The sequence below is a fragment of the Linepithema humile genome, chromosome 3, assembly GCF_040581485.1.
Source record: "Linepithema humile isolate Giens D197 chromosome 3, Lhum_UNIL_v1.0, whole genome shotgun sequence".
NCBI lineage: Eukaryota > Metazoa > Arthropoda > Insecta > Hymenoptera > Formicidae > Linepithema > Linepithema humile.
The window spans coordinates 30,036,099-30,056,027 of record NC_090130.1 but is presented as its reverse complement, the minus strand read 5'-3'; the positions used below and the strand labels follow the sequence as shown (position 1 = coordinate 30,056,027).

The 19,929-nt window shown below is 45.5% G+C and overlaps 2 protein-coding genes across 5 annotated transcripts in view; one reads left to right on the top strand and one right to left on the bottom strand.

The window, feature by feature from the left end:
- LOC105669718 (uncharacterized) overlaps positions 1-19,929 on the top strand; it is a 36,186-nt gene that overhangs the window by 2,551 nt on the left and 13,706 nt on the right. For 2 of the 3 annotated variants that reach the window (XR_010889212.1, XR_010889211.1), the window contains exon 3: positions 8,656-9,380. Coding sequence is in view for 1 of the 3 variants with exons in the window: in XM_067351653.1 (XP_067207754.1) it covers positions 8,656-8,726 (71 nt within the window). In the remaining 2 variants the exon portion in view is untranslated. Of the gene's footprint in view, positions 1-8,655; positions 9,381-19,929 lie in introns of those variants that run through there. The other variant, XM_067351653.1, reaches the window with a different exon arrangement.
- LOC105669891 (uncharacterized) lies at positions 3-19,733 on the bottom strand. 2 transcript variants are annotated; one of them, XM_012363090.2, is made up of 6 exons: positions 18,593-19,733; positions 4,352-4,513; positions 3,616-3,656; positions 2,951-3,049; positions 1,829-1,903; positions 3-1,642 (listed from the first exon to the last, which is right to left on the bottom strand). In XM_012363090.2, the coding sequence occupies exons 2-6, from the start codon at positions 4,500-4,502 to the stop codon at positions 1,433-1,435; spliced, it is 576 nt and encodes a 191-aa protein (XP_012218513.1). In that variant the 5' UTR covers positions 4,503-4,513; positions 18,593-19,733; the 3' UTR covers positions 3-1,432. The 2 variants fall into 2 exon arrangements, with proteins under 2 accessions (XP_012218513.1, XP_067207752.1); XM_067351651.1 differs by having other exon boundaries at positions 3-1,903.

Sequence of the window (19,929 nt, the reverse complement as noted above, 5' to 3'; positions counted from 1 at the left end):
TGTGACAAGTATAATTTTCTTTATTTCATTACCAACAGTATTCTTACATCATGCCGAAACAATGTATAGTATCTATATCGTAATATATTTATGTAATCGTTAATTATTATAATAGCGGTAAAGAGTCTGTAGTAGGCGAGTCTGTAGATGTGTGAATAATTTTACTCGATAATTCGAATTCGCTTCTGGTGCGTCACTTACAATTGTGGTGAGATGCGTTACTCGCGTCATTGAACATTTTACATCGAAAATTTCGATGCAACAAATTTTAACGGTTACTTTGACCAATTATAACCTAATAATTGCAACAAACATTCCACATTCAACACGTTTACCGTCAGTCATGCGCGATGTAAAGTAATTTAATCCATTCGATTTTCTACCAAATTAAATCAGATATGTGCGTACCACAAACATTTTGATATCGAGAAATCAAGTTAATTAAATTTTTTTGCATTATAGCTTAATATACTCTCACTACATATTATCACACTATACTCTCTAAATTGATTACGATAGGCTCATTTAGCTTTTGATTTTTGTGAAAGAGTCTCAAGTACACAGAACACAGATCGTTATAGTAAACTACGTGTTTAGAGTGATTAGCAGTCAATCTTATTGCGCAGTGTCTAGATTGTCGTCAGATCTCGCCGGAAACGAATTCGGATCTATCGATTTCTCCCCCCCCCCTCCCCCCTCCCCCCAAGTCTCCTTCGACTGTACTCTTTGTGCCTTAAATTTCTTTCTACTTCGAGGCATAGCGACTACCGATACTACGACGAGAAAACAATTCCTTTTGCCATCACGGGGGACCCGATTAGTTCGAAGAGTCCCCGATTAATAACGTCCCGGACAGCGCGGAACGACGCCAAGTTTTTCGACCGCTCTTTCCCTGGATCTCGTTCTCTCCCGCGAATCTCTCCTTGGAACTACTCCCAAACAATTTCTCACGGACGTTTTATCCCCGAAACGAACATTTCGTTTTCCCGGCGTGCTCGGAACACAAGCGTTCAATCGACGTATACGACGTATATCGAAATTTGCGATTTCCATTAAAGTTAACAGCGGCAAAAAGTGTCAAACGAGAGTACGAAAAATAGAGAAGTAGCGTTCTCTTTCTCCAAATTATTGGACGATAATCGCCGCCGAGGTCGGCTCGGCGAGCGCGAAAAGTTAGAACACGCGAGATGGTCCTTCCACGGCTTGGAAGTTTGTCAGAAAGCTTGGTCGGAATTAGACATTCAGTTCTTCAGTTATTTAGGCGAGCGTGGAGCTACAGAAGGAATCATCACAGAAAAGAACATTCGATCGAGAGACGGCGAGTCGCGCCGTCGCGTTTTCAGCGCGGTGATTCCGTCGCGACGTGTGCGATACTCGCGCGACCCCCGCGCTGTCCGCTTCGCAGTGTGCAGTGTGAAGTGTTGCTGCTTCCTCAGCAATGATATGCATAGAAGAGCGAGGCGGGAAGCCAGAGCAGGCTGGATCCGTAAAGCCGCGTCGCCGCGTCGACCCCGTTTCTGCCGGGTCGTTTGCGCTTCGGTTTCTTCGGCTTGGGGCGTCGATTGCGCGAGTAGATCGCATTGGTGGCATTAGTAGGCGACTCGATATTGCAGTAACTCAGGTCGCAGCAGCTTATGCAGACCTGAAACGAAATAACCGAATTTATTTCACCCGGCTTCGTCGGTCTTTCTCTTCTTATTTTTTTTTTTTTTTGTTTCGCTAGTCTTTCTGTTGTTTTAATTTTTTTGGTTTTTTTTTTTTTTTTGCTATTGATTTCATTGTTTGAGAAACCGCTCCCGGGTACACGACAAAATTCGCTATTTCGCACCTGCTGCGTATCCACGGGAATGCAGCCGACTGACGATGGTCCACATTCCTCGCTGCTGGCGCAACTCTTGCTTACCTGGAATGAGAGGGAGTATGAATGGACGCGGTGACAGAGAAACGTCGGAATTTTGCGCCGCGCGACTCATGGAATTCGAGAAAAATAACGAGCGAATATTTTTCAAATGGTTGGCGTGACGGAGTGCGTCCGTGAGACATTAATTCTAATTAGAAAGTTGAAAGGAACTTATTAATGAAATGGTTAGTTTTGTCATCGTTAATGCGGGACATTAAATTATCGCGCATTATCTTCGTCAAGTGTCGGGGAGAACGCAGAAAGTTCCATCAAAGTTCATCCGTTGGTACATCGACTGGACTCGAGAAGCGCTTAAGCTCGAGAGGGCCATCCATCTCGACGTCCAGGCCCGAATCCGTTCGCGTAACTCCGTTCATTAATAGCACGAAAATCGATTATCCCGCTAATGTAAGTCAATTAGCCAAGTACGATAACCTTTAATTGATTTTATCTGACCGTGCGTGCACCATCGCTCGACGGTAATGAAATTTACTCCGATCGCACAGAGAGTCCGATGGTTTGTTATTATTGGTCTGTATTTTTTTCCCGCTGTTTGCGTTACTGTCCCATTTCGAAAGTGGCATTGTCTCTGACAAGGCAATGTTCACACAAACTGACACTTTTCTATTTGTCAAATATCGCTAGGATGTGAAAAGTTCTACCAACCGTTTGCGTGAACGTTAAAATAGATTGCAAGAAAATATTTATAAAAATTCGTAAGCAATTTCAGGTTTTAAAAGATCTGCCTTTGCAGAGGAAATCAATATACGGCTATATGAAGAGCCCTTTATATTGTAGAACTTTTTTTTGAAACGCTTTTCGTGTTTCGGCGATATTCGACTTTAGAATGAAATATGTCGAGTTAGGGGTCGAGAGAGGTTGCTATCCCCTAGTTTACGATAAAGGATATAAAAACGCGGGGGTTGACTTATTTTCGAGCTACTCGACAATATATGAAAAATTTATGAAAATTCGAGAGCGACGGAGTTATGAACGTATCCTCGCAGATTGGATCGTTGGCGGAACAAGTAGGAAAAAAAGTATGCTTGCCAAGACGCTGTTCCCTCGGCTGTCTAGAATGTGCAGCGATCGACAGAAATCACGGCCACCCGCCGGACACGGAGTATCTATCGCCCATTCGTTGCACATCTGCAAGCATAGAAATAGGAACATCCTCGATGTAAAGTTCTTATATAAAAATCAGATTTCTTATATTGCCAATATCGACCGCATATTTCTCGATAGAAGAGAAAAATGAAAAATATAAGAATTTCATCCTGATGACGTCAACATGAAGAATATAACCGTGAATATATAAAATTCAATTTTTATTCCTCCTTTTTTGCGAAACGTTTGAGTTATCGAAAATAAATATTTCTTTACATTATAAAGAATTATTTAGTGGAAAATCGGTTTACATTGTATCGGTTTGTTCTTCCAAAACTCTGTCAATATCCAACAAACGTTCATAAATTAATGGCCGGTGCAGTAAGCTGCCCCGCATTTCCACAGAAGAAAAAGATGAAAAGAGGAAAGGGGTCGGAGATAAGACCGTTATTGCGAAAGAGAAGAAGCGGAACGCAATAAAGAGAGTTTAGAATAAACCGAAATCGATGGCGGAACGATCTACAGAGTTCTACGAAATTGCGGCTGGACCCGGCGCGATAGAGCCATTACGGGACTCTTAAGGGAGCGTTTAATGGAGCCGTCGATACCTGGTTATCGCTGACGTTGACGCAAGTGTAGCACGTTAGACCTGCAACAGAGAGAATGGGGCTGAGTAAGTGCGTCACTGGTATAATCGAGATGGAACGGGGTGAAGATGTGAGCGTTAACTCTTAATTACACGGCCATGTTAAGAGAGAAACCGAAAATTCTATTTGACGAGATAGAGAATTAAAGGGAAACACACGCTGAAGGAATTAAATAAGTTTAGCCGTCTAGACATCCAAAAGTTAACAAGCCCGGTTTGCTAAGTTTAAACAAGACGACTTTAGCTGGAAAGGACTTCGCGACTACTTCGCCGAAACAGTATTCCGGTAACAATGCGTCTCGCACGAAACTCGAATTCGTTAATGCGAAGTTACGACGTGATTTTATCACAGCGATAGGAGGAAGAGCACTTGCGAGAGAGAGCGAACAACGCGTTGTACACGAAGAGTACGAGGAGTGTTACTGGCGGGAAAGATTGTGGTACATGTGCGAAGTTGGTAGAAAGGATAAGCGGCAGTTCGGAGATTAGTGGCACTCGATTGCAGGATCGGCGAGCCGGGATAAACTCGAGTTAGCCGAGTAAATCATGGTTTTCGTTCGACTCTTTTCCCCTCTTTCTCTACCCCCCTCCCTCCCCCGCTACCACCCCCTCGCACGCTCTTCTTTCACCGGTTCTCTATCTCTATTCTCCACTGAACGTTTCCGTTCATTTTTCGACGGTCCAGCGCCGATACCCACGATAGATGTCTTCCTCGTCCGTGCTGACGCCCTTCAGGCTCTCCCGCCGCTTCGCCTCCTCCTTTCCGTTTCCGTTTCCGTTTCCGGAGAGGACGTTTCTGCCGCAAGTTTCCGCAGCCAGAAGCAGCCCGACCATCATCCACGTGATCATTCCTCACATCTCTGGAACGACAGAAATGGGGTCGCGCGCATTACGTAAGTGACCTCGAAAGGACGTTAGAGAACGCCAATTACTCGAAGGACGAGAGGCATTAGAGAGCTAGTCGACGGGAGAGAAGCGCCCGGACGCGAATTTTAATTCTGATCGATCGCGCCACGACGCGAGTGTCGCGTCCCTCGGGAGAGAGGTGGCAAAGTGGCTTTACAGTCGCGAACGCCCGTATTTTCATCGCACGTTTGGCGTGAAATGTGGCTGTCTGATCCCTCTCTTCGCAGTTAACATTGAACACGATCTTTATATCGGACGAATAAAACTGGAAATTGAATGGCCACATTTAACGCTAAATAATGTAATAGAGGGAAAAAATATATACCAAGTGTAAATTTAATACGTTAATAAGTGACACAGAGAGTTTGTACATAAATATAATTTAATTAGTTCTTAACTTTTTAAAAATATTACATCTCTCGCGAAGCTTTTAATTCCGTGTCCCGAATAAATGTAAAACTGTAGAACGTGAAAATCGTGAAAATGTTCTTCTGTGAGAGGAAACTCGACGGTCGGTTTGACATTCGGACTAGGAATTGCGAGAGGGGCGAGACGTACCGTCGAATACGGCTGATTTAAAGCGTCGTCTCGTCTCGACGAGAGAGAGAGAGAGAGAGAGAGAGAGAGAGAATCTACCCGTTTGCGTACGTGTCGGCCGACGGATAGTCTGTCTCGGGCGGATGTACATACCGGTACCGGGACGTCGATCAGTACCCGATTCTAGGGCACGGGCGACCTATCGGCCGACGTCAGTTCCGTGCGTCGTATTAGGGTCTCGACGAGTCAATGGATCGAACGGTGGACCTTTCGAGACAGATAAGGTCGTGTCGTGGCTTTCCTCTCCCTCTCCCCGGGAGCGGGCCCGCCGCAAGAAACGCTTTCGCGATGACAGGCACCCTCTAATCGAAGTAATTAATTCGGAACTGCATGATCAGGGTCTGACGACCACTTTCCAATTTCAATGTAATCAGCGAACTTTGTTGTAACTTGGAAATCATTGCTTTCTGTCGCGAGAGAGACGGCGCTTGATATGAACGAGGGAATTAAGTTTGTACAATGAAGCTGCCGTTTATTGTTATTATATGAATGTAATGCCTGTTATCCTATTATCTTTTTCAAACAACTTAATTTGAAATGCATACAGACGTAGAGCCCTATTCGTATTAATAATACAGCACTGTGATAATCTCTCTCTCAAAGAGGCACGAAGATTAAATGAGAGCTCGGATAGAACCGCTAAAATGCAAATTATGGCTTTTTGTTGATAGAAACTTTAGAAATGACGGTAATTACGTTTCATAAGATAGACCGTGAAATGTAAAACTCCCAGCAATGTGTATAATCATTGCCAGTTTATGCCAGCTTAAGCTTGATCACTCCATGCTTGTATTTGAATTCATTCTCGTAATAGGGCTTACGTTTCACGCTCTCTTGGCCCAGTGATGTCCCCTATATCCTTGCTACTTCCACTTCTGAATACTCTTGAGTTTGAACTCTCTTAACGGACTTGTTAATTATACACTTACTAACTTTGCTTTTATCCGTGCTCCACTTATTCGTGAAGTTTGGCGCTCGGCGATGTATATAATGCGCTGTATTTTTCTTCTTCCTTCGTTTCGTGACATCACGAAGGAATATAACTTTGTGGCAAAATGGCGTTTTTATGTGCATCGTTCCGAGAACCCGCCTGAGTTTATCTTTTCCCGACGTTCCTTCGCTCCGTTTTAATTAGTTCGAGTAGCTGATGGAAAATTGTGCAAAGTGCGCAAGGTGGATTCCGTGCAATATGCAATACACTTGATTCATTTAATACGCGGTACAGTTTAATTAGAAATCATAAGCTATTCAACATCCTGTTTGCTCAAAGTAATACCGTCGGAATAATGAGGGATTTATATTTGCTTTAATGGCGCCTTCAATTTCAAACCAGCAGCTTTCGGGACGCTCGTCTCTTACTGCTCAATCTGGAAGTTTAATTATTCAGAATAGACGGAAGTGACGGATATTTCGCGAAGCTCTTTGAAGCCATAATTTGGATGCGGCTTTGTAAATATATACAGACTCGTCGGTTGATGCATTTCCGTGCAGCGCCTTGCATAAGTTTTCGTCGTTTATGCAAAATAACTATGCATCAAGATAAGAAAACCATTTTATGTAAAATGACTCGCGTGGAAATACACGTCACGAAACACCTGTCGCGCGTAAAACTTTTTCCCGAACTTGCGGCGCAGCACGGTGGCGACAAAGCCCGGCCATTTTTTGGCCACGTCTAACAATGCGAATACTTTTCCTCGTTTATATCGACATATAATGGCGCTGTTTCGCCCGACGTGCATCCCTCACGTCATCATTTTTACTATTCTGTGATTTACTTCGTGTAAATTCAATAACACATTTCATGTAAATGAGACATTGTTTGGAATCAAAATAATTATTCCCATTCGAAATAAATTGCCCATAGAATTTCATCATGAAATTTCTGATGATCAGGCGCTAATAATTTCAGCTAGGCTCATAAACGGGACGTTGATCGAGCAGTTATGTATATCGTCGCGCTACGCGCGTCTGGCTTTTGATCGAGTATAAACGCATTTGGCGTATCGGATTACGAAGGATGCCCTATCAATTCTAGGAAGCGTAGCTTCTGTGCGCGTAGTACCAAACGGCTTAAAACTCATAATACTGCGCATTATAATCCGCTAAATCATCGGGGAATAAATAAATCGGAAGCAGGAATAAATAAAAGCAATCTCGTGTTAATCCCGTTACACAGTTACGCCCATTGACTTCCGAGCTGTCGAGCAAATCCCTATAGTATAATCATCATGTACATTTAATTACCGACAATACCAATTAAAATAGACCAATCAACGAAATTACCGATGACGTTTCATCTCATTTCACGCGAAAGCCACGATAGGAAATATTTTTTTTATCGCAAAAACAAATACCACGTTAATTTCACATCAATCATAGTACCTTCTGTGTTCTCGAATTCCGATTAACTTAAAGAGGAACTGCTCTCCAAAAGGCATTTTGTAAAAAAATGCTTTGAGGAATAATTGAAAGATATCGTGAGCAAATAATTCGAAAAGATCTGCATAATATTAATATAAAATGATAACAATAATGCGCGACATGTGCGACGAATTCTAATTGCCAAGCATATCTGCGGAAAATCCTCGGTTAATGCCAAACGGTTTTACGTGAAAATTTTTATTTGGAAAAATTGAAGAACAGAGCTGAAATGATTTTAATCAAATATGTATGATTTGTATTAAATGTAATTTCCAATGAAATTAGAGATGACGTTTTTGTACAAAATGGACATTTCCGGTGCGACAGCATAATACAATCGGAACGAACGGGGCGGTTTTGATGGTCGTCGAATAAATGAATGTGGTGGAAGTTTTGTGTGCAAGAAACACGAGAAGAGGAGTCGGGCGAAAATGTAATTACCGCGTCGATAATGCAAGAACGGTATTTAAATTATTCATCGATTAAGCGCGACAAGCAAAGCCGCTTGGACACGATCGGATTTTACGATTATACGACCAACTAAAGTTATATCCGCACTATATTCGCTTCCTCTATTAACGTAAGGGAGGAGTAATACCCGGCGTACATTTTCAGTGTGTTTTCTAAACATCCGTACCGGTGGGTCCGGATAATTGCGAACTCACGAGCCACTTCGTCTAAAGTTACCACCGCAAGCCCGGATGCGAGTGGATAGGCTCAATGAATAGATTTATGTCGCGCTACAAATACGCCGGAAATTGAAGAAAAACAGATCGATGGTAATCCCGTGTTAAGTTTTGTGCGCTTTTAGCGTGTCGTGATAATATTACGTTAGGTGTGCGGTTTTCCGCCGGGCAGTGTGAGCGCTAAACGCTGCCCGAGAGGTCCTCTTTAATTTGGAACCGTCACAAAATCAGGGTAAATTTCCACATGTAGTTTCAACGTCCGAATGTAGCCCTTGACACATTTATACGAGTGTAATCTGACAGCGGATATGACTTTATTGTAAGATACGCGTCATTTCGGTATCTTTTATGTCATATTTTATTTACCTTTGTGCATTTCGTGTCTGTTTTAGGATGGCAGCAAAGCTCGACGAGCGGACTTCTTTCGGACTGATTTCGGTGCGCACCGGCAAAGGACAAAGGAGTAAGTCACAAAGCGTCATGTTTATATGTTTGTGTTGGCGAATCTCGCACCGGCGCGCACGTCACCGCGAATTCGTCAAAGCGATTCGCCATCCACTGTTTATCCGTGTGGCTATTAGCGCGCGGCGTTTCTATCTCTGAAACGAAAACGACCGACGTTGCAATTCACCAAAAGACTTTCCGAGGTATACCGCGTTCCGGGTCAAGAGTCGACCAGATTTCTCCTGTTATTTATTCGATGAGAGTTGGAGACGTTCCGCCGAGTTTCGTGGTAATCCTGGTCGGGCTGGTGCCATGGAGGCACTCGAGATGAGGGTAAAACGAGGGTGGAATGAGGGTTAAAGCGCGGGCTCGGACTGGCGAACGCTACGGTACGCTACGGTACGCTACGGCGGTACGATAAACATAATATATTTCCGACCGAAAGATATATATACCAGAGAAATATGCTTACTGCGCACAAACGTACAAATTGTATAAATCGCCCTTTATGAAGGAGAAATAAATTTTTTCCTTTATATCTCTTCAGTCAGTGACGTTCTCCTCTCAAAAATTCAACATATATTTTTTTCCCCCTTTTTCGTAGAACGAGGTTTTATTATTATTATTCTATATCACGGCGTGTTGAATTATTGATTTATCAATGCAACTACGACTGTATCAGCTGAATGGTCATAATAATTTTTGACGTTTTTACATGATAGCCAATTAATTGAAAACAACAATTCTCCTGCCAAACTTTCCCAATAATTGGCGATCGGCTCTCAAAAAGCGTAGCAAACATTAAAAGCGAAGCAATTAAGGTAACGAGATCTCCTTCTGCGGAAATTCCGGATTTAAAAGATTTTGAAGATAATGCACGATGTTGCAAAACCGCGATTCGTTTTTAATCCGCTTTGAAAATGTGCGAAAGTGAAGGCAGAGCGGACGGATGGAGCGCGGATGGTGAAGTAAAAGCCGAAAGTGTGAGAGGTCGCTCTGGTAACGTGGAAATGCTCGTACTAGATGGAAAGGGGCATTTCACAAGGTGGAAAAGTATATACGGTCGGCGGGTGAGGACGCGTTGCTTTATTAAATATGGACGCTCACGAACCGTGCAGGGTACGCCGCGGGGGCCCCGACCGTGTCCGTACACACGTCCCTATCTGTGTGTGGATGAGAGTAGCAAGGGTGAAACGTGACGGAACGTATCCTTCCTTCCTTCCGAATCCCGTAATTCGCACGGTGGAGAAATTTGTACGTCGCCTCCCCGGTTTTATCGTGTTTCTTACACGGCCACTCATCTCCGTAAGTGCTCTACGGTGGTGCGCGAGGGTTGACGGAGGGACAGAGGGACGTCCAGAGCGGGTCGATGATAAAGCTGCCATCCCTCCCACCCGTTGCATCCTCCTCTCTTTCCCTTCGATTCTTGCCGAAGACCGCGATAGTTTCGGAAAGAACCGCTTTCCGAGTAACCACTCGAGTAACTACAGCGAAATCATGTTAGAACGCGAACTCTCCGTCGAACCTTAAAATTAAATTTGTCATACTTGATTTTCGTTATATCGAATTTCCCGTCTATGTTGTTATAGACGGTGACCGGGAATTCAATCGAAGCTCGTAATAAGGAAAATTTCATCCCTCCGCCGTTTCTCAAGTCTCCGGCACAGTGGCGGAAGTAGTGTACGTAGCACACGAACGAACATTGGATCGTTGACGAGGGAAACCGTTGTATCGTTAGTCGAACATTCCAAGATCTTTTTGTATTCCTTCATTACTCGAATGGCCTTCGGGCATCTCGGGAACGCGCAACGCTCGTTCTTTTGCGAATCTATCCTAAACAATCGTTCAAGAATTCGAAAGCGGAGCGCACGGAACGCGCGTGCTGATTGCACGATGCGATCGCGGCTCGCGAACGGGGAAATGGAGCGCTGTAAATTGTGTGTGAACAGCAATTCAGCTCTAAAATGCCGGAAATGTAGTCGATTTATTTGAGAAAAATACCCGCGCATCGCTACAATCTAACCTTGCCTGCTTACCAACACATTTTCGGCGAAAGATATTTCATTAAAAATGCGGCATTAGTAAATTTTTATATTTATTTAAAATTGCCTTTTGTACTAATTTAGAATAATTGAAAAAAATATTCTTTTCAAATACGTGCAACCGTGTGCTTGAAGCTCTCGACGCGATTAAGAGAAACTAAAAGCTGCGATTACAGCTTTTACAAAGATCCGGAAACTTTATCGCACTAAACTAAAGCTGTGATCTTCTCGAGTTTGATGGTACGTGTGTCGGAATTAACTTTTCTCTTTACACTTAAAACAAAAGTCTCTCAGGATAGAACACTCTCGGGTTTCAATAGATTGAAGTCACGTGAATTAGTTTGAACTGAAATAAACGCAATGGGATTATTTGTCTACTTCTTTTCCATCTTTTTTTATCGCTTTCTTGTACGTTTCTATTATTATTTTTTTCTTGCTCCGCAAACGTGAAGAATAAAGAACTAAACGCGCTAAGAACTACAAACGAGGCGTACTATCGATTCTCAATGCTGTCGCTTCTTTGAACGAGACCACACAAAAGGTGGAAGAATCAAAATGCTAAAGTGCTTCGTGCTTCGATCGGTCGATAACGCCTTCGTCCGAAAAATAAGGAAACTTACGGCAGAATAAACTGTGTTCCGCTAAAAAAAACATAGGATATAATAGAAAACCTCATACTGGAAAAATAAATTTTCTAATATATTTGTACAGATCTTGATAAAAACGTGCTTCTCGATTTTTTACCAAAGTCACATAAAGAACAGTGCAGAGCAAGTCGGTAATAAAATTCGAAACCAATCCTCGGCTGAGTTCGCGATAACTCTGAAAGAGAACAAGGCGATAAATTATATTTCATGGCTAGTCAAATATAATGAATAAAGATGTACGTCGTGAGAGAGCGCACAGGTTAATTTACTACCGACGAGCGTTTCGAGTGTACCTTTTCAAAGTCATTCTTTATATTTTTATGGAAACAATGTCCGAGTGTCATCGTACAGCTAACGACGGTAATTATCGATCGGCGTACCTGCGGCGCTATTCCGCGTCGGTTGAAAGAATAAAGGGTCGACGTCGACCTGCGCCCGTTTGTGTCCTTTGTTAAGTCAGGAGCAACTTGCAAAAAGCGCGATCGTCGATAAAAGATTAATGATCGTAATTATGAACTTGGGGATACTGTAAATTAAATGAAAAGCCGGGCGCCGACAGGGCAAATATCTGTTATGCCGAAAGTAATTTACAGAGTGCACAGATTCGCCGCTTGGTAGCTACTTTTACGGTGCTCGGCCATCGCAACACCATCGCCGCAGCACGATACTTAGGACGGTATCAGCGCGCGCGACGCTAAGCTGCAGTTTGCGCGGAGTGAAACGAAGCGATAATTATCGGAAAAAGTTCCGATCGTTCGGATTTGGGGGAAAAAGGGACGAGCAGTAATGGGCGCAACGTTACAGCCGCCCACGATCGCTGGTGGGATATCGTGGCGGCGGTAGCGGCGGCGGCGGCGGCGGCGGTGCCTGAAACCCACTTCCAGTTTAACGCGATTGTGCAAAATCAATTACCGCGGAGTTCGGCGTAATATACGAGCGAAGTTTACCGCCGAAAGTGTCCTCCTCGCCCGGCACAGCGGCATCGGCCGAAGTTGTCGTGCCCGGCACGATCCCAACCCTCGATCCTCGGGACCTTAACTCACGAAATTATAACCGGCGGCGCGTCCCGCTCGCAGATTCGCTCCGGACCGCTGCGAAACAGTCGTGGAAACGGTCGCGTGAAAGCAGCCGCGCCGGCGACTACGCGATTTCCGTGGCGGCGAACCCCGTAAGTTTCTATCGTTAAGGCTTGGCGCACCCGCAAATTCCCTTTATTGCGGCACTTGGCCGATACGCGCCATCGGACTACGGGGACGCGGAACAAACCAGGGCAAACGACCCTGGTTAGCCCCGCTCTAAACGAGGTGTATAACCGAACCGCGATGCCGATGCGATTTTCAGACGACCGATTTTAGCAACGGCGATCTTCGCCTTTCTATCCGTACCGTTCGATTAATTCCAAAAATTGGATAAACGGTAACGTCGTTGTGCCGTTGTGCGCGGTTATCGAGGATATAATGGAGATCCTTCGCGCGCTCTCGCCCATGCCCTCCGGATATCGCGGGATCTCATATAACTCGAATGTAAAAGCCCGGACAGAGGGATGAGCGGTGAGCGCGAAGCACACAACGGCCGTAACGCCGACCGAAGGGATGGCAATCCATTTCGTAATTTAATTACCGGGCTGTTACAAATTCGCTTTCTCTCCGGCGATCTTTTTTTTTGGCAGTCCGCGTGTATCGTACATAAAGAGTGATCCCTTTTACGAGCCAAGATTTGAACTTTCACGACGGGCGGATTTATAGAGCTATAAGAGAGCGATACCGATGCAAAAAAAAAGCGATTTTCGCTGCCGGAGTGAAATAATCTCTTTGTCGAACGAACGCCCACGATTGTTCTCATCTCAATTTTAAACCCCTCGGTAGATTATAAAAAAATTGGAGATGTGCTGTGCCGGAGGAATGAACCGTAATCCACTTCGGCTTTTCATTACAAGCCTGTTAAAACCTCGCTTTTGCACTCCGCCCTCGAGATTCTTTTGCTAGGTGCGATATATCGTATTCACATGCAAAATTTAAAGTCGGCAAGGTGTAGTGCAGTATGCAATAGAGCACTTTATATATATAAAATTTAGATTTTTTTATAATTAACCGTGGTTTAATTAACGATTTGATTATGAAGAAATATGGTTTTCCCATCAGTCTCGTCTTTGTTCTGCTAAATTAAAATTTTTGCTCGTTGAACACAAACGCACAATATTATTATTACTTTGAAAATATTCTTTCGCTGAAAAAAAATTCAAATTGTAGTTGTACAATAGTGGAGCGTCTGGCGTTCTATTTAATTTTAAAATTTAGTCGAGGATCTAATAAAAGTTGTTTTTATTCGGTCTAACGGTCTTCTTTTCTTTAAAACCCGATAAACACGATATAAGAGACTGATCTTTTTTATAGAAATATTCTTCGTATAATGAATTTATGCGTTGATAATAACTGTACTTGCAAAGAGGTGTAATTTCCATATCTATATCGTTATTATTCTGTCGATTTAAAAACGTTTATTTATCGAATACGGACTAAATCGTTGTCATTCACGTATTGTCTCCTGTTCATAAAAGATTGGAAACGCCGTCCTGTCCTGGTGGAGTGCAATCCATTTTGGAATTTAATTACGAGTCTGTTACAACTTCGCTTTCGCTCTGCACCAAACTTTTTTTTTTTTTTTGGCGTATTGCGTGTATTTTTGCGAGTAAAGTTTGAATTTTTATAACCAGTCACGAGTCACGGGCAACAATATCAGCGAAAGATGAGATTTTAATATCCATATCGCGATTGTCGCGTAAAGCAAAAATTATTATTTTTTTTTTAATTGAAAAACGCGCTCAATTTATGCCGCTTTTTATTTTGAATTTTTTATTGTTTATAAAAGATTAAGAGTGCTCCATGTATGCGTGAGCGATCCATTACATAATTTAATTATAAATTACTGGTTCGCTTTAAAAGGCTTTTGTTGCCCCCTTTAATGGAACCTGTAAATAAATGAGCCAAGTTTCTCGTGATATTTTGCTGTACGCGCGACTGCAGCGTTCTTGCCGACCGAAAATCCTTCGCTCGTCGTCCGGAGCATATGTCGTCTTGAATCACCGCTATTCTTCCTTTGTCACTTTTCTGTTACTTGTACAAAGGATTGAAAATACCATTCTGCGGCCGCGCACGACATCGCTAAAGCCGAGGAAAATTTATCGCGACTACAAGTCGGAGGCCGCACTACGGCCATCCCCCTCGGTGCGGGGGGGTGTTACTTTATTTCACCCCCGCGATGTCATTGCTGTATCCATGTGTGCGAGCACGCGCGCGCGCGCTCGTGCTCGTGTAGGTTGGTTCCTAGACACGTTTCGAACACGTGTAGACCCACGGGGCGAACGTCGCGACCACGGAGTCCTCCATAAATTCGGCCGTGGGATTTCGCCGAGCTCGAGGAAAAGGGATCGGTGCTCTTACCGACGGTGGCCTTAGCAAAATTATGTTATTTGATTTGGAGGACTGATAGCCGGTTCGGGGAAAAATCGGACGCGTCGCCGCGCCGGCCGTAAGCCAATGGAGTAAATTAAGTGAGCGGCGAGAAGCGAGAGGACGAGCGCGCGATAGTTGTGGTTGTTTCGGAGGCTTTCCCCTCCGCTGATAATCCCGCCTGGGAAAATGGGAAAGAAAAACGACGAGTTTGCGGAGCCGATAATTCGAGCACGGTAGTAGATACCGCGGTAGAAGGCACGGAGGAAACTACGGGGAAGAAGAGCCCGGAGAAGGGCGTCGATATCATCTCGAGAACGTCTTACCCACGCTTTTAATTGATTACGGAAATAGAGTTCCGCCCTCCCTCGCGTGTCCCGCGCCTGTATTTGTATAGAGAACGAAGGGGGCAAGGTAAATTACTTTCTCAATTTCGGAAGTTCGTCGACTGTGCGATATAATTTTTTTCTTTTGCGCGCGGATCTTTCCCTTCTCTCGTAACTTTTATAATCATCAAGAATCTCGTTTACACACATTCAATCGGTTGACTGAAGAGGAAAAAAAGAAGAGAAAGAAATGCGGATTTGTCTTTTGCAATTTATTTTCAAAGGATAAAACTTGCCGGACGAACTTTCGAATAACTTACGGTCGTCTCCGATAAAATATGCTTTCCAGAGATGAAAAATGCGCGCGGAAACCCCCTCCGGGTCGTCTTCCTCTCCCCGGAACGTCCGAAAGTTTTTATTTCCTTATGAGCTTTTTACCGACGTCGCTACCAGGTCGGCGACGTCGTCTTCCGGAACAACGACGCCGTTGCTCCGTGTTTGATCGGACGGAAAAGAACAAAAGTAGTAACGTGAAAACGTCTCGCGGAATCCCGCTTTACGATCGTGTCAGCAATTTTGCCATCGATGCGAAACCGCGGAAATACACCGTACAAACGGCCGCGTGACGTGATCGTCAAAGTACCACGTCAGAGAAACTGGGCTGAGCGACGGAAAGGGGCGAGCGCGAGAGGGCGGGCGTCGGTGATTGCCTTTGACACGAGCAATAAAGTAACGCTGTACGCCTCGCGGCGCGGCGAGCCCCTTTCTGCAACTCGCGTCTGGATCTCGTCATCACCTCCTACGCGCGGGAGGATGGGTGGAACAGAGAGAGAGAGAGAGAGCTGTGCTTTAACCGCGTCTGTGCACACGTTAATATAATGCAGCGGTACAGCGCGCAACTTACCGCGCCGAAAACACACGCACATACGCTCCGCTCGCGCTCTCTCTCGTTCGTTTGTTCGCCGCGCACGGCGAACCAGCCAAACAGCCGCCTCGACTATTATTCCGGGGATATAACTACGGCGCTAATCCGACACGACTGCAATTTTAGGATCGCCTTTTGTAAACTGATAATTAGCCGATAATCTCTTTCCGGGCGAACTTTGGCCACGGTTTGGTGGCCACTTAATTGTGCGCTCTGCTATTTGTAACTCGCGTTTCCGACCCTTTACATCTTTGCAGTCTCGTCCGCTCTTCTCACTCTCCATCATCTCACTCCACCCTCGCTCAACACTCTATTCACGGCTAACCTTTGTTTTCGCTCGCCGAGCGAGTTGGTAGAATCCGTGGAGTTATTGCCGCGTCGTTGCTTGAATAAATATTTCGAATTTCCCATTTGTAAGTCGGTGTCTTAGTGTAAAATATTTCCAACTGACTTTACACGTCTCCCTCCCCTTCCCCCCCCCCCGCGTACGTAAACATATAACTGTTATCCGGTGTTGTTTAATTTTCCTGTGCGTGCAAAACACACGCTTCGGCGTGGATCCCGCTAGCCGCACGAGGGAAGAAGCACTTATCTCACGGCGTGGATTTTGCCCTCGTTCTTTTTTGCCCGGAGCACGTAGAGGCCCCGCAGAAAGAGCGTAGTTACTCTACCCTTATATAAATGCTAATATAAATGCTGTATATTGCCCCCTCCTGGTCGCGGACGATGTATCTTTGGCAAAATTGCAGCTCCGCTTCGTGCCCTCTGCGCTCTCGCGAAGTCTCACATAAAAAAATTTCCGCAAAAAATTTGCGTGCGGGGAATTTGTCGTTGCCGTCTCTAATGATAAGTCGGTGATATATCGGACAGAGTCCAATTTCCGTGCAACGTTCCGGTAATACATGCCTCGAAAAATGTTGGTATCGTCCCCCCCCCTCCCCCTTTTCGTTCCTGCCGAGCGTTTCACGCTCGATACGAATGGTCCTGACGACCATGACGACGGCAACGCTGATTCCGGGATGACGCTGAAAAATATGTTGACTCGTCCTGAACTATGCGGAATGCGCTCCGTTCTCGTCGCCTTTAACCCGCGTCTTTTCGCTCGTTCGCTTCTGCTCGCGACACCTCTCTCTTCCGCCGGATCTCGCTTCGTTCGGATTTCGCTGCCGAGCCACCCGCGCGCGCGGAATCTCGCTGGCGTGCCCATATAAATGCTAATGTTATACATCGACGTGGTATACGACCCGCCCCGAAGAAGTACTACAAATTTTGAGTCGGATGTAATCCATCTCACGGTATTGCGCACGGCGGTATGATCTGTGAAGATTGATCGGCCCCGACCTTTCCGGGGTGGTTCGCTCCATCTGGCTTTAATTAACAGGAAGAATTGAAGGATGCGATCGCGGAAACTGATTCGGTTGCAGCAGGAAACGCAAGCGACCGAAAAGTGAAACAAAACCACTGTGCGATTTCAAACATGTTTCTTTGAAAAGAGAAAAAAAAAAGAACGGATCGTAATGTAGATAACACAATTAAAGGCATAAAAGTGAATGCGTTCTATTTTATTATGCAACAGAAGTGGTCTTTTTTTTTTCTGAAAATCATGAAAAATGGGTCGAGCGAATCTCGAGGTCGTATCCTTTAACCGTATCGACAGCGCTGCCGACATCTCCGCGAAACGCAATCTCAAAGTGAAATAGAAAAACTTTTTCGAATTATACGGAACAATTGGTGCGCGCCGAGCAATTAAATGCGTCCCGATTCAGACTTATTGAATAAATTAAAGCAGACTCATTTCAGCGTCGGTTAATATATTGGCGATAAATGCCGTGCCAGAACTTTTTTCTTGCTGAGTTTTTTTTCTTTCTTTTTTTTTTGTCGTGGCTGGTTAGATTTTTTTCCGGGGATTTTGGCGTGAAAGCTATCGTTAAGCGCGATCCATGATGTGTACGCGTTGCCGCACGATCGGTCGATTCGATGCCAACCGCGTGTTGGATTTCGCGCCAAATGTGCTGGCTTAGGCAGCATGCATGTATCCATTACCAGCCCCCATGATTTCCATCGGCGATTCGGGCTTGAAAAATGACCAGCAATAAAATTTCCCGAGCGTGAAGCGGCGGCGCGCAAAAAAAAGAACGGAGAAAACAGCGTGCGTCAAGTAATCGCGTGACGGTTTAGTTAAAAATCCCTTCCGAAAATATTTTCCCTCGAAAGTTTTCTCTCCTGCCAATACTTTGCTCGGCATATTTGGTATGTTAGGTACACAAGACGTATCGATCCTTCTATTTTTGATTCAGTTGAAGAGACTCGTCGAGGTCGAGCGTCGAAATCCTCGCGCGCCTCGGGCAGTTTTTATTTTCTCAGATAGTGTACGTTTGCTATCGCGAAGAAGCTAGTCTCGGCGGCTGAAATAATTTACGCTTAAAACTAGGCAGATATATTAAAGCGAGCGTTTCCGCAATATAATGCAACTCGGCGTTGCGCATTGCTACTTACTTGGAATATCCCAAACGCTGTGCCGAGGTGTTCATTTGTCCGCACGACCGTCGTCACGATCATTACTCTCTCCAGCTCCACTCTGTCTGCCTGTCTTTCTCTCTCTCTCTCTCTCTCTCTCTTGCTCTCTCTCTTGTTCTCTCTCCCTTCCACTTCTCTCACGAGCAATTTCTCTCTCCCGGTCTCCCTTTCTCGCTTTTGTCACCCCCTTCTTCGTGACACCCTCTCTCTTTTCCGCAGTCTCCAGTCCTCTTTTCGCCACAAACACCGTGTACTACCCGCTTTTAGCTATCAAGAGGCAAAGAACCGCGCTTGTACCGTAATGCTTGGTCTGCGTTATGCATCATAGTCACGCGTGTGGAAATGCACGCGTGTGTGACGCGCGCGCGCGCGCACACACGTACGCTCGGCTTGCCGCAAATCTCCCGCGGATCTCTACGGAGAAATGGTGCGGCTCCTCTCGTTGCAGCGAGAGTAAATGTGCCGCAGCTTCGACCCACTTTGAAAAGCGCAGTTTCACCGGATTCGACCTTGCCGCTTTTCCCGTTCGATCAATCGATAATTCCGAGCTCGTAGATCCTCGTAGTATATTATTAACACATTCTGCTACGATTTCGTCGATGCCACACGTGTCAGTCGCAATGTCGCGTTTTCTCTAGTACCGCCGTCGCTCCCGAACGTCATATTCGATCTTGGACCAGTCGCTAGTCAGCTAATGATGATGCGATGCGCGTAGACTTGGAGGCCGATCATGACACCCCCTCTTTTCCCGGCACTTCCTGACTGCGCTGTTGCGTGCCGCGCTCGTGCCGCGCTCGTGCTACTGATCAGGCCACCTCGAGCGGAGAGACGACCTCGTACGAGATCGGGGGTGCTGCGAGTCGGGAGGCGAGAGGACCATGTGCCGCGCGCGCTGGCTGACGCAGATGCTGTGTGTGCGTTCCAAAACACGCAGAAGGGCGCGCGGTCGGATCGAGCGAGCGAGCGAGCGCGTTCTCGTGTGTGTGTTCTCGAAGGCACGCAAGCAACCGCGTCGACGCGCGTCCCGTCGCGCCGCGCGGTCGAGGCTGTAAGGTCGCCCGCGGTCCAGGCTGCCACGCAGTACACTGAGCGACGTGTCGAGCGCCCGGGAGAACCCGCGGGAGCCCGTTCGTGGGTGAACGAAGCTCTCCGAAAATCTGCGAAGATCCTCGATTCGATACACTCGGGGTCGCGCCACCAGCGCAACCGAAGGACACGGATGGACCATCGGGACTACCTGTCGGACCAACGGCATCACTACTTTGGGGAGAGGAGCGCGAAATCTCTCGCCTCTCTCAAATGGACTCGTTCGTCCC

Coding starts and splice junctions, on each gene's coding strand:
- LOC105669891 (XM_067351651.1), bottom strand. CDS start 4,502: ATGATCACGTGGATGATGGTCGGGCTGCTTCTGGCTGCGGAAACTTGC. Junction 3,657..4,351: donor GGACGAGGAAGACATCTATC/GTGGGTATCGGC, acceptor TCTCTGTTGCAG/GTCTAACGTGCTACACTTGC. Junction 3,050..3,615: donor TCAACGTCAGCGATAACCAG/GTATCGACGGCT, acceptor CTATGCTTGCAG/ATGTGCAACGAATGGGCGAT.